At 49.2% G+C, this 15,102-nt stretch overlaps 1 protein-coding gene across 8 annotated transcripts in view; it reads right to left on the bottom strand.

Annotated features, from left to right (window-relative positions):
• MBTD1 (mbt domain containing 1) overlaps positions 1–11,785 on the bottom strand; it is a 67,772-nt gene extending 55,987 nt beyond the window's left edge. For all 8 annotated transcript variants that reach the window (XM_040330767.1, XM_040330768.1, XM_040330772.1 and 5 more), the window contains exon 1: positions 11,578–11,785. In XM_040330767.1, the coding sequence (XP_040186701.1) occupies positions 11,578–11,598 (21 nt within the window). In that variant the 5' untranslated portion in view covers positions 11,599–11,785. The remainder of the gene's footprint in view (positions 1–11,577) is intronic.
• Between the last annotated feature and the right edge of the window lie 3,317 nt (positions 11,786–15,102).

Genomic DNA, 15,102 nt, shown 5'->3' with positions numbered 1-15,102 from the left:
GCTTGCAGCTTCATGGTAGTGTGGAGGAAGCAGAGACTGCAGTGCACTTCCACTTCTGGGCGTCTGGTGGGACACTGGGCTTGCAGCTGCATGGTAGTGTGGAGGAAGCAGACACTGCAGTGAACTTCCACTTCTGGGCGCCTGGTGGGACACTGGGCTTGCAGCTTCATGGTAGTGTGGAGGAAGCAGAGACTGCAGTGCACTTCCACTTCTGGGCGTCTGGTGGGACACTGGGCTTGCAGCTGCATGGTACTGTGGAGGAAGCAGACACTGCAGTGAACTTCCACTTCTGGGCGCCTGGTGGGACACTGGGCTTGCAGCTTCATGGTAGTGTGGAGGAAGCAGAGACTGCAGTGCACTTCCACTTCTGGGCGCCTGGTGGGACACTGGGCTTGCAGCTTCATGGTAGTGTGGAGGAAGCAGAGACTGCAGTGCACTTCCACTTCTGGGCGCCTGGTGGGACACTGGGCTTGCAGCTTCATGGTAGTGTGGAGGAAGCAGAGACTGCAGTGAACTTCCACTTCTGGGCGTCTGGTGGGACACTGGGCTTGCAGCTGCATGGTAGTGTGGAGGAAGCAGAGACTGCAGTGCACTTCCACTTCTGGGCGCCTGGTGGGACACTGGGCTTGCAGCTTCATGGTAGTATGGAGGAAGCAGAGACTGCAGCAAACTTCCACTTCTGGGTGCCTGGTGGGACACTGGGCTTGCAGCTGCATGCATGTCAGGAGAGCTCAGAGGATGCAGGGTCTCTTCAACTCTGGGAACCTGGTGGTCCACTGGGCATGCACATTCACTTGCATGGTAGCGTGGAGGCAGCAGAGGTTGCATTGCATCTTGAATTGCGGGGGTCCGGTCGCACACTGGCCCTGCAGATACATTTGCATGGTAGTGTGGAGGAAGCAGAGGCTGCAGTGTATCTCCACATCCGGGTGCCTGGTTGGTTACTGAGCTTACAGGAGCATTTCCATGGGTTTGAGGAGACATCAGAAAATGCGGTGATTCTCCAAATCTGGTGGCCTGGTGGTTCACCGAGCATGCAGATATTCTTGTAGGACAATGTGAAGGTAGCAGAGGCTGCAGTGAATTCCCATGTCTGGGCGCCGGGTGGGATGCGGAGTTTGCAGCTGCACCCAAAGGGCTGCGAGGAGCCAGGAAAGGTTGCATTGCTTCTCCAAGGCTGAGGTCCTGGTGGGAGAACAAGCATTTTGACATACACACAGGGTGATGAGGAGGAAGCACAGGCTGTGGTGAAAAGCCATGTTTTGGTGCTTGGTGGGATGACAAGTAAGCAGTTGGCTGAGACAAGGAACATGCATTCTTGGGGGGCTTGTTAAGCAGTACCACCAGCATCTGGATGGGGATCTCCAACCTTCAAAACACCAGGAGCCGAGACCTCTCTCCTCTCTGAACACCAGGAGCCGAGACCTCTCTGAACACCAGGAGCCGAGACCTCTCTCCTCTCTGAACACCAGGAGCCGAGACCTCTCTCCTCTCTGGACACCAGGAGCCGAGACCTCTCCCCTCTCTGGACACCAGGAGCCGAGACCTCTCTCCTCTCTGAACACCAGGAGCCGAGACCGCTCTCCTCTCTGAACACCAGGAGCCGAGACCGCTCTCCTCTCTGGACACCAGGAGCCGAGACCTCTCTCCTCTCTGGACACCAGGAGCCGAGACCTCTCTCCTCTCTGGACACCAGGAGCCGAGACCTCTCTCCTCTCTGGACACCAGGAGCCGAGACCTCTCTCCTCTCTGAACACCAGGAGCCGAGACCTCTCTCCTCTCTGAACACCAGGAGCCGAGACCGCTCTCCTCTCTGAACACCAGGAGCCGAGACCGCTCTCCTCTCTGAACACCAGGAGCCGAGACCTCTCTCCTCTCTGAACACCAGGAGCCGAGACCTCTCTCCTCTCTGAACACCAGGAGCCGAGACCTCTCTCCTCTCTGGACACCAGGAGCCGAGACCTCTCTCCTCTCTGAACACCAGGAGCTGAGACCTCTCTTCTCTCTGGAACCCCAAGGCTGAGCTGAGGAGGACTTCCTGTACATGGGCCTTGGAGGAGGTGCTAAACTTTCTGCATCCCCAACCTCCTAAAAGGAAAACAACACCTACCTTGCACCCTACTCTGTTCTACAAATGCTTCAACCAAACTTTGCTTTAGGCCCCATGTACACTGCTGCTGTTAAACGGACGTTCAGATGCAGTTGGACGTTTTTTTCAACTGCCCCTGAACTCATTCAATGCCATCCTATGTGACCATGTACACAGTCTCGTTTACAGTCGTTTTTAGGCAGTTGCTTTTAACAGCGTTTCTTTGAAAGCAAAAAAAAATAAAAAATAAATGAGTTCAGACGCTGAGATTTCCGCACCAGTTACGGGGTTTCCGAAAAAAGCCGAACATAGGGTTGTCCCGATACCGATACCAGTATCGGGACCAATACCGAGTATTTGCGGGAGTACTCGTACTCCCGCAAATACCCCCGATACTAAAATAGAATACTTCCCCCCCCCGCCAACGCAAACCCGTCGCTGCAAAGGCGCCGCCGGCGTTAATCAGCGTGCGGGAACAGCTTTCGTTTGAATAGCTGTATCCCCGCCGCGTATAGACACTCCCCCTTTGCGCGGGATTGGACGGATGATCTGTCGAATCCCGCGCAAAGGGGGAGTGTCTATACGCGGCGGGGATACAGCTATTCAAACGAAAGCTGTTCCCCGCACGCTGATTAACGGCGGCATCAAGATGTGGGGGACACGGCTGGAATGTGGGGGACACGGCTGGAATGTGGGGGACACGGCTGCAATATGTGGGGGGACACGGCTGCAATATGTGGGGGGACACGGCTGCAATATGTGGGGGGACACGGCTGCAATATGTGGGGGGACACGGCTGCAATATGTGGGGGGACACGGCTGCAATATGTGGGGGGACACGGCTGCAATATGTGGGGGGACACGGCTGCAATATGTGGGGGGACACGGCTGCAATATGTGGGGGGACACGGCTGCAATATGTGGGGGGACACGGCTGCAATATGTGGGGGGACACGGCTGCAATATGTGGGGGGACACGGCTGCAATATGTGGGGGGACACGGCTGCAATATGTGGGGGGACACGGCTGCAATATGTGGGGGGACACATTTTAAAAAAGTATCGGTATCGGCGAGTACATAAAAAAAAAGTATCGGTACTTGTACTCAGTCCTAAAAAAGTGGTATTGGGACAACCCTATACGGAGATGTGAGTCGGCTCTATATGGCGCCTGCGCTCTGCATGTTCTGCTTCTTTCGTAAACCCCCTAACTCGTGTGCGCCTACGCAATATGGGGGGCGGGGCCTTATCCGCCACGGGTAACAGACGTCAATCATCTGGACGACCTCCGCTTTAAACAACCATCACCACAGCAATGCAGAACATTCAACATTTTTATATAAATTCACAGTACAGGAGAATAAAACTGATCACGAATGGCAACCTCCAAACACTGAACATCACTAGAACCACAAGTCCCATAATCCCTGGCACACCAATGACCAGCAAGAAATGCTACAATACATTACAACCTCCTAATGCACAACAAAATAAATCAGTAATACAAAACTAGAAGACCCAGCACAAGCCGGGAAAATGTAGTGATGACCCTAGTGAGTCTCTTCTGTCATAAACGCCTTTCCTGGCCTGTCAGCGGTAATGCAGTGTGCTACGCATGTGCAGCTCAGGAGTACATTTACTGCACCTGCTGGGTGTCCCGATGATGCGACTCCTCTGCACATGTGCGGAAGTGACATCATCATGGCCCAGCCATTCAACTGGCTGAGCAGAGCAAACCCGGAAGGAAGACCAGAAGATGGAAGAGCATCATTTGACAGAGAAGTCTACCATAATGTGCTGATATACTGTACATATGTGCATCTTATGGCCCAACAACCCGGGGGCCCACACATTTTTTTTTTCTATTATTAAAGTGGAGGTTCCGCCGAATGTTTTTTTTTTTTTCAATATGGACACTTAATCCAGATATGTCCAAATATGTCCAGCACGCCCGTGATGTCAGCACCCGGGACCGTTCTGACAGGGGAGAACATAGAGATCTGTGTTCCTGCTAAGCAGAAACAGGGATCTCTGTGCTTCCCCAGTCAGTCTATCCCACACACAGCAAGCCCTCCCCTAGGGATACTTAACCCTTTGATTGCCCCTGGTGTTAACCCCTTCCCAGCCAGTGTCATTAATACAGTGACAGTGCATATAATTTAGCACCGATCACTGTATTGGTGTCACTTAATGTCTGATCTGTCCACCGCAATGTTGCAGTCCCGCTAAAAATCGCTGAACTACACCATTACTAGTAAAAAAATAAATAAAAAAAATACATAGAATTATACCATTGTTTGTAGACGCTATAGAACTTTTGCGCAAAGCAATCAATACACGCTTATTGGGATTTTTTTTTTTTTTACCAAAAACATGTAGCAGAATACATATTAGCCTAAATTATAAAAGAATTATTTTTTTTTCTAAAAAAAAAAAAATTTTTTATTGCATATGTTTTATAGCAGAAAGTAAAATATTGTGTGCCGTACATATTATTTGCGGGGCGTTTCAAAAACGCCTGCTTGTAATGTCGGTGTAAGCTGAGCCTGACATTATCTGCAGATCATCGCTTTGCTCTGCAGATGAATGAAACAGAGTGGATAGAACAGTAACAATGTTACCTTGTATCATCTCACAGCTGAACAAGGATACTTTGTATCTCTCTATTTCCTGTCTGACCCTCATTGATAAACACGGAGGAGTCAGATGGCGTTTGTGACAGACTCACCCGGGACGGAGGCTTTTGGAGGGGACTGAATGCTAGCCCCTTGCCTTGCGATCATGGGCCCTGGCATTTGGGGGGGGAACGGTGCTCTTTGTGAGCTGTATGCCTGGGGACCCTTGAGGTAATGTTACTTTGGATTCAGGTCCATGTCCCCCCAAGACACACAGACTCTGGGAACCTGGTATATGTCATATTAGAAAGAGTGACTGACTCATACTGTTGGGACACACACTGTTAGATGCTAAAGTCATCAACTCCAGCCATCTGTCTGTCTGCTATGATGTAAATGAGTCTAGGACAGGGCTCGACAAACCCAGGGCGCCAGGTCGCTAATTGCGACTAGAATTAGCGGCATGGCGCATCCTGTGTCTCCGTGCGACCCCACCTCCCCCGCCAGCAATTGAGGCTGCAGCTTTGTGGCCTCCTGCAGGCCTATGCTTTCTTTCTGTGATCTAGCGCCAGCTTGTGGTGGCCGTTGGTATGACAAGACAACCAGCAATGCTAATGGTGCTTCCCCTGTGTTTTCACTGCCATCTCCTTCCCTCTAATTAAATCCCCCAAACATTATATATATTTTTTATTCTAACACCCTAGGGCATGGGTTCCCAACCTGCGGCCCCCTAGCTGTTGAACTACAACACCCATGAGGCACTGAAGGGCTGACAGTTGCAAGCATAACTCCCAAAGCCTGAGGCATGATGGGACTTGTAGTTTTGCAACAGCTGGAGGGCCATTGGTTGAGCACACATGCCCTAGGGCAGGGATATGCAATTAGCGGACCTCCAGCTGTTGCAGAACTACAAGTCCCATGAGGCATAGCAAGATTTTGAAAGCCACAAGCATGACACCCAGAGGCAGAGCATGATGGGACTTGTAGTTTTGCAACAGCTGGAGGTCCACTTATTGCACATCACTGCCCTAGGGCAAGGATATGCAATTAGTGGACCTCCAGCTGTTGCAAAACTACAACTCCCATGAGGCATAGCAAGACTGACAGCCACAAGCATGACACCCAGAGGCATGATGGAACTTGTAGTTTTGCAACAGCTGGAGGTCCGCTAATTGCATATCCCTGCCCTAGAGAATAAAATGGCGGTCATTGCAATACTTTCTGTCACACCGTATTTGCGCAGCGGTCTTACAAGCGCACTTTTTTGGGAAAAAATATACTTTTTTTTATTACAAAATAAGACACCAGTAAAGTTAGCCCAATTTTTTTTATATTGTGAAAGATAATGTTACACTTAGTAAATGGATACCCATCATGTCACGCTTCAAAATTGCGTCCGCTCGTGGAATGGCGACAAATTTTTACCCTTTAAAATCTCCATAGGCGACGATTAAAAAAAAATCTACAGGTTGAATGTTTTGAGTTACAGAGGAGGTCTAGTGCTAGAATTATTTCTCTCGCTCTACCAATCGCGGAGATACCTCACATGTGTGGTTTGAACACCGCTTTCATATGCGGGCGCTGCTCACGTATGCGTTCGCTTCTGAGCGTGAGCTTGGCGGGACGGGGCGCGTTCATGGCTCCTAAGTGCCAAGCAAATTTGTCAAGCCCTGGTCTAGGATAACTTCTAAGGATCTCTCACCCATTGTTGCTTGTGCTAATTGACCCTGCAATTGTATGAAGGAGTTCTGTGTTGATATGTATGATAAGGTGTATTGAAGTTAGGGAGTCACAACGGCTGCCTTATGGGATTAGTTAATTAGCTCATGTCAATTTATGTTTCTGTGTATTGCTAGAGTAATATACGCAGGATGTAGGAACCTCCTCTTTTACTGTATATACTCGAGTATAAGCCGAGGCACCTAATTTTACCACAAAAAAATGTGAAAACGTATTGACTCGAGTATAAGCCTAGGGTGAGAATGCAGCAGATACTGTAAGTGGAAAAAGAGGGTCAACAATGCCCATTACAACCTCACTGTGCCCATTACAACCTCACTGTGCCCATTACAGCGTACCTGAAATTCTTGACAGCCTGCGCTGCGGGCGTCCATTTTTTAACCACTTGAATACCTGCCCATTGTAATATGACGTCCACAGATGGGATCTCTCATCCTGGATGGACGTCATATGACGTCCTGGGCTTTGTGGGGGGGATATCTGAATGATGCCTGCAGCTAGAGCAGTGTTTCTCAATTCCAGTCCTCAGGCCCCACAACAGGTCAGGTTTTCAGGATTTCCCTCAGATGAAAAGGCTGTGGTGATTACTAAGGCAGTGAAACTGATCAAATCACCTGTGCAAAATAATGGAAATCCTGAAAACCTGACCTGTTGGGGGGCCTGAGGACTGGAATTGAGAAACACTGAGCTAGAGGCATCATTCAGATATCCTTCTCTTCTGCCGTCGATTCTGTGCACCATAAGAACGATCATAGCGGCGGTTCCGCCCCCTCCCGCCGCCATCCGGTGCTTCTCCGGACTCTCCCGTGCCATCGGGGGCCGGAAAAAGAATCGTCCGGCGCTGGCAGGAAGCATAGAGATGACTGGTGACCAGATGGTCACCAGTCATCTCTATGACCATCGGAGGACCCGGGCGCGATGTAATGACGTCACGCCAGGGTCCCCGTAAGTCAACAAAACCGCGATTGCGGCTAATAAGCAACAGTAATCATGAGATCGGTGAAATTTTTTTTCACCGATCTCATGATTTCCAGCCTGGAGGAGAGATGTGGGGTCTTATTGACCCTGCATCTCTCCATAAAGAGGACCTGTCACTGTCTTCAGTGTTTCTCCAATCACAGACGTTCTTTCATCCTCAGACAAGAGAAGGTCCGTGATAGGCGGAACACGGAACCAGGAGGAAGCCGCGACTTTTAAAAAAATGGACGCCCGAGGTACACTGACTCGAGTATAAGCCGAGAGGGGTATTTTAAGCCCCTAAAAACAGGACTTGGGAAACTCTGCTTATATTCGAGTATATACGGTAAGACTTGTATTCTGGTTCTAATAAACAGTCCATGCTCAGCAGACAAACAAGTCTCCTCTCGTTGTGTGCTTGTGAGCAGCTGGAATATCTGATATCTATATCCAGACTCGGAGGAAGCGGTATACGATATGACGAAAGCGGAGTGTGGGACGTTTTTTTTCTGCCAGTAAATCCCTTATACAGCACACTTCCTGTTTCTTGTCTGGTAAATCAGGGCTCGACAAATCCCGGTCGCCATGGTCGACTAGAAATAGCGTCCTGGCGACTTGGCTTGGAAGGTGGGCGCCATCTGGTGGTGAGCCGTTGGTATTACAAGTTATTACCACCAAATGTGTGAGCTGGCGCCATCTGGTGGTGGCCGTTGGTATTACAGGTTAAGCATTACAAGTTAAACGGGAATTCTAATGTCATTTTTCACTATTTTCACTGCCATCTCCTTCCCTCTAATTAGAACCCCCAAACATTATATATATTTTTTATCCTAACACCCTAGAGCAGGGATATGCAATTAGTGGACCTCCAGCTGTTGCAAAACTATAACTCCCATCATGCCTCTGCCTCTGGGTGTCAGGCTTGTGGCTGTCAGAGTCTTGCTATGCCTCATGGGACTTGTAGTTCTGCAACAGCTGGAGGTCCGCTAATTGCATATCCCTGCCCTAGAGAATAAAATGGCGATCGTTGCAATACTTTCTGTCACGCCGTATTTGCGCAGCGGTCTTACAAGCGCACTTTTTGGGGGGAAAAAATTACACTTTTTTTAATTAAAAAATAAGACAACAGTAAAGTTATCCCCATTTTTTTTTAATATTATGAAAGATAATGTTACGCCGAGTAAAATTCATACCCAACATGTCACGCATCAAAATTGCGTCCGCTCGCGGAATGCCGACAAACCTTTACCCTTTAAAATCTTCATAGGCGACGTTTAAAAAAAATCTACAGGTTGCATGTTTTGAGTTACAGAGGAGGTCTAGAATTATTGCTCTCGCTCTACCAATCGCGGCGATACCTCACATGTGTGGTTTGAACACCGTTTACATATGCGGGCGCTGCTCACGTATGTGTTCGCTTCTGCGCGCAAGCTCGTCGGGACGGGGCGCGTTTTCTGGGTCCTAACTTTTTTTAGCTGGCTCCTAGATTCCAAGCAAATTTGTCAAACCCTGTGGTAAATAGCCCAGGCTTATGACATCATGCACAGCTCTCTCTCGTGAGAGTTTGCCAGGAAGAAAGCGGGGGATGAGTCATAGGAGGGCCAATGAGAGCGGTAGAGCTGGGGGGGTGCGTGTGTGTAAATCCAGGAAGTGAACAGGCAGCAGCTTCAGCTGCCCACAGTTAAAATGGCTGCAGCCAGACTCGGTGGAGGGAGATTTCTGCAGCATATTTGGCAAGTACAGAATCAGAGTATATATAAAATAATATGCAAAGTGGTTGGAGGGAAGCTTCAGAACGGCAAAGATGTTTTTATTACAAATTGTGTGAGCGGACTGCAGTTCCTCTTTAAGACAGAAAACGTGTTTATTTTTTATTTTTTTAAGTCTTACTAAACCCAGCATTCGCTATATCTGGTCTCCCACAGTACACAGAAATGCAATTATTTTAGTAAATATAAACTGCTAAATACCTTTTCTCATTAGCAGTATATAGCAGTCTATAGCAGTCTTGTGACTTCTATCAGTGTCTGATTAAAGCTTGTAGGAGGAGTTTTCATTCTCCTCCGACTGTCCAATGAGGCTGCAGGACCCCTGACCCTCTGTCTGGAGAGTGCTGATCACATGCACCTTCCCAAGAAAGAACAAAAACAGCAATACACACCAAACTGAGCATGTGCAGAGTGCCCTCCAAGGCTCTGTCCTATTGGGAGATGGATTTGGGACAGTGGAAGAAGGGGGGGGGAGGACCAGAGAAGACAGGATCAAACAGCCTTTTTACGCAATGCGGAAAATAAACCCATTAGAGCCCTTTCACACTGGTGCGTTTTCGCGGTAAAAATGGCACACCAAAAACGCCTATAGCGGAGCGTTAAAATAGCGGTAAAACACAACGTTTTTACAGCGTTTTCAATTCATTTCAACAGAGAGGGGCGTTTTTGGAGCGTTTTAATAGCTAAAACGCTCCAAAAACGCCCCTCTCCATTGAAATGAATTGAAAACGCTGTAAAAACGCTATGTTTTACCGCTATTTTAACGCTCCGCTATAGGCGTTTTTGGTGTGAAAGGGCTCTTAGGTTCCACAGTGTGTATAACAAGCATGCTTTACTGCAGGGGGAGGCAACCTCGGCCCCTCCAGCTGTGGTGAAACTACAAGTCCCATGAGGCATTGCAAGACCCTGACAATACACAGGCATGACTCTAAGGCCCCTTTCACATTGGGGCGTTTTTCATGCGGTACAGCGCTAAAAATAGCGCTGCTATACCGCATGAAAAATCATGCCCTGTAGTCTTCAATGTGAAAGCCCGAAGGCTTTCACATTGAAGCGGTGCGCTAGCAGGAACGCTCCAAAAGTCCTGCTAGCCGCATCTTTACCGCGGTATAGGAGCGGTGTGTTCACCGCGCCTTCCCATTAAAATCAACGGGAAAGCGCGGTAATACCGCCCGCAACGCGGGCGGTATTAACCCTTTTTCGGCCGCTAGCGGGGGTTAAAACCTCACTGCTAGCGCCCGAATATTGCGGTAAATACGACGGTATAGCCGCGCTACAAATAGCGCGGCTATACCGTCACTGCGGCTGCACGCCTCAGTGTGAAAGCAGCCTTAGAGACAGAGGCATGATGGGATTTGTAGTTTCACCACAGCTGGAGGGCCGGGGGTTGATTTTTCTGTTGTGGGTTTAATAACACTTTAAGCTTTGGAGAGGCAGGGAATAGCAGGGAGGGATTGGAACCCCTGTCAGGTCTTTATTGCCGTGCCCCCCCCCCCCCGTAAAGGAGGATAAGCCTCTTCCATTTGTCCCGGGAACCAATCCCTGAAAGTGAAAGCAAATCCCAATGTTGGGTTGTCACCAGAACAGGAAAGGAGGGGGAAATCTTCCAATGAGTGACAAGGAGAGATTCCCTCACTTTGGAGGAGGGGGCATTTCCTCTCACTTCCTGTTTCGGTCCTGGGACAGGAAGTGAGGGGAAATCTCTCCTATGGGACATGACAGAGGGTATAACCCTCCCTTTCTCCATCCGAAAGCCTTTAGTTTTATTGTAAAATTGAATTTGTAGGCAGACAGGAATGGAGGGGAAAATCTTCCAATGGGGACACGGCAACAATGAGAGATTCCCTCACTTTGTAGGGGGATTTCCTCTCACTTCCTGTTTCGGTCCTGGGACAGGAAGTGAAGGGAAATCTCTCCTATGGGACAAGACAGAGGGTATAACCCTCCCTTTCTCCATTCAAAAGCCTTGAGTTTTATTGTAAAATTGAATTTGTAGGCAGAAGAGACCCAAATCTCCCAGCGATTGGTGTAATCTGCCCCCTCCATGGAGTCAGTGGCCCCAGCTTTTGTAATAAGACAGCCGGGGGGCTCAGCCATGAACTGCAAGTCCCAGGATGTCCTCTGCAGGGAACGTGCTGAGAAGAAGGGACACTCCAGGGGTGATGCAGTCTGGGCTGCCCAGCTGTGGTGGGACTACAACTCCCAGCATGCCCTGCAACCTCCTCCTCCCCCCATACAGGCTGAGCCTTGTAGTCCCAGCACAGCTGAGGAGGAAGTCCTTCTCAGTCTGAGGAGGGGGTGTCAGGGAACAGGACCCCCCCCCCCCTGCCAGGCCTCACTGCATCCCAACACTGACAACAAAGCCCCCCTCCCCTCCCCCAACCACACCTCAGGCCTGCAGCACTCACCAGCTCCTTGGCCTTTTCCATCAGACCCTCATTGGGCTCCCCTGTACGCTACCCCGGCGCCTCAGCCTCCCGCACGCGGAAACGTGATTCCAGCTCAGCCTGAAAACAATGAACTCCTAGCACAACATCAACAAAACCCAGCAGCTCTTTTTTCCCCCCTCGCCGCGCCTGCGCGCCCCGAGGCCGCTCATTGGCACCTGTCAGTCGCGCCCCACCCACTTCCGGCGGAAGGTTGGCGTAAAAAGGGCGGGAAGGAAGCGCAGTGAGGGCGGAAATTGGGCAGGCATTGGCTCAGAAAAAGAGGGGCGTGAGGAAAGGCGTAGCTAGGATGAAAAAAGGGCGTAACAGAGGCGTACCTAGCGTGTAAGGAAGGGGGGTTATTATTATTGGAGCAAAGGTGGATATAATGGGGGGATGTCAATTGACAGGAAACACGTGACCTCCACTGTACTTTTTTTTATATGAACTTTAATGTCACACACATTCCAAACAAACATTATGGTTATTCCACAACTCGTGTATGGAGCTCCAGTCTGCAGCCAGACCCCCTTCCCAATGTGACAGGAAGCAAGTGACCTCCACTGCACCTTTTTTTTTTTTACATAAACTTTATTGTAACATAACTCGAGGAAGTGGAAGCAACGTTTTTTGTTTTTTTTAATATGAACTTTAATGTCACACACATTCCAAACAAACATTGTGGTTATTCCACAACTCATGAGTGGAGCTCCAGTCTGCAGCCAGACCCCCCTCCCCCATGTGACAGGAAGCATGTGCCCTCCACTGCATTTTTTTTTTAAATAAACTTTATTGTAACATAACTCGAGGAAGAGGAGCTCACGTTTCTTTTCTTTTTTTTTAACCACTTGCTTACTGGGCACATATACCCCCTGCTGCCCAGGTGAAATTTCACCTCTGCGTTTTTTATTTTTTGCGCTATAAACAAAAAAGAACGTAAATTTTGAAAAAAAATACAATATTTTTTACTTGTTGCTATAATAAATATCCCAACTTCTACATATTTTTGGTAAAAAAATAAATAAAAAAATCGCAATAAGCGACTGGTGTGCGAAAAATTATAGCGCCTACAAAATAGGGGACAGAATTATTATTTTTTACTAGTAATGGCGGCGATCTGCGTTTTTTATTGGGACGGCGACATTATGGCGGACACATCGGACACTTTTGACACATTTTTGGCACCATTCACATTCATACTGCGATCAGTGCTATAAAAATGCACTAATTACTGTATAAATGTGACGGGCATTGAAGGGGTTAACACTAGGGGGTGAGGAAGGGGTTAAATGTGTACCCTGCATAGTGTTCTAACTGTGGGGGGAGGGGGGTGACTGGGGGAGGTGACCGATCTGTGTCCCTATGTACAAGAGACACAGATCGGTCTCCTCTCTCCCCTGACAGCACCGCTGTCTGTGAGAGCCGGCAATGATAAATGTTTACATATGAGATCATCTCTCATTGGCCGCACAGATCGCCTACCGAACGGCCACTCCGATTGGCCGTTCACGGCGATCTGTGATTGGCTGTGTCCAAGGGACACGGCCAGCACAGAGTTTCCTCGCTGCGCGCGGGGAACGAGGAAAGGGGCGAACGTCAATTGACGTCCTGTTGGATTTTCAGGTCCGTGCTGTAGCCGTCATTCGGCTATAGCGCGGGCCTCAGGTGGTTAATGAATGTCACAAACATTCCAAGCAAACATTATGGTTATTCCACAACTCATGAGTGGAGCTCCAGTCTGCAACTCATGATAGGAGCTGAGGTGTTTTGTCACATTCGGCAACCGTCAGATTTTGTAACATTCTATCGCCGCCATCTTGCTACACCCCGCAGGTGATGTTTCGTCAGATTAGGCGACCCGTCAGAATGTGTAATGGAAGTGACGTTACGTCGCCGCCATCTTGCTACACCCCGCACTCCTCCACAGTAACGATATACCGAGAGGGGGCAAGCGGCATCTTGTTACACCCACCAGAGTTTTGGTTATTCCACAACTCATGAGTGGAGCTCCAGTCTGCAACTCATGATAGGAGCTGAGGTGTTTCGTCACATTCGGCAACCGTCAGATTTTGTAACATTCTATCGCCGCCATCTTGCTACACCCCGCAGGTGATGTTTCGTCAGATTAGGCGACCCGTCAGAATGTGTAATGGAAGTGACGTTACGTCGCCGCCATCTTGCTACACCCCGCACTCCTCCACAGTAACGATATACCGAGAGGGGGCAAGCGGCATCTTGTTACACCCACCAGAGTTTTGGTTATTCCACAACTCATGAGTGGAGCTCCAGTCTGCAACTCATGATAGGAGCTGAGGTGTTTCGTCACATTCGGCAACCGTCAGATTTTGTAACATTCTATCGCCGCCATCTTGCTACACCCCGCAGGTGATGTTTCGTCAGATTAGGCCAGGGGTCTCCAAACTGTGGCCCGAGGGCCGGATGTGGCCCTTTGCTAGCCTATATCCGGCCCTTGGGGCAGTATTGCTTCCAATGATATGAGGCACTATTCCTCCCAATGGCACTAACAATGGGGCACTATTTCTTAGACTAATAGCAATGATGGAGTAATATTCCTCCTCCTACTGCCCACCAACACTGTGGTCATGTTTATTCTTACTGATGCTCGGCCCTGGGGCATTTTTTTATACCCGATCCGGCCCCCCTGAAGTCTGAAAGACCGTAAACTGGCCCTTTGCTTGAAAAGTATGGAGACCCCTGGATTAGGCGACCCGTCAGAATGTGTAATGGAAGTGATGTTACGTCGCCGCCATCTTGCTACACCCCGCACTCCTCCACAGTAACGATATACCGAGAGGGGGCAAGCGGCATCTTGTTACACCCACCAGAGTTTTGCATTTTACGCTTATTTTTAACAGTAAACTGAGTTTATATAGTGAAATACAGTACTTAGGACTCCGTCTGGCTGGTTAGATGTTGAATTTTTTAAAAGCAGCAGTGTTCTGTCAGATTTGCAAACCTGTGAGATGAGCACGCTTGCCGCTGCTTTTAAAATTCAACATCCAACCAGTCAGACGGAATTCTAAGTACTGGATTTCACTATATAAACTCAGTTTACTTGTAAAAAATAAGTGTAAAATGCAAAACTCTGGTGGGTGTAGCAAGATGTCCGCTTGCCCACTTCTCACTGTATCTTTACTGTGGAGTGCGGGGTGTAGCAAGATGGCGGCGACGTCAAAACGTCAATTCCGTTACACATTCTGACGGGTCGCCTAATCTGACGCAACAGCTGTTGTGGGGGTCAGAACTTGACACAATTGTGTGCGAATAATAAAGCACCGGGAAATGGGGCACGGGTTGTAACGAGAAGCGCAGGACGCGGGTCTGTTTTGGCGCACTAGGGCCGGAGATGGGGCTGAACTGTAATGTGTTGGACCGGAAACGGAGTGTTAGTTGTAGAGAGAGAGGGCAGGGCTTGAAGCAGTGAGGCCGGAAGTGAATGAGGCGCATGCGTGAGCGTAGAGTGTGTGTGTGTGAGTAAATGAGAGT

Source organism: Rana temporaria, chromosome 12 (genome assembly GCF_905171775.1).
Source record: "Rana temporaria chromosome 12, aRanTem1.1, whole genome shotgun sequence".
Taxonomy (NCBI): domain Eukaryota; kingdom Metazoa; phylum Chordata; class Amphibia; order Anura; family Ranidae; genus Rana; species Rana temporaria.
This window is presented reverse-complemented; position numbering and strand designations above follow the sequence as displayed.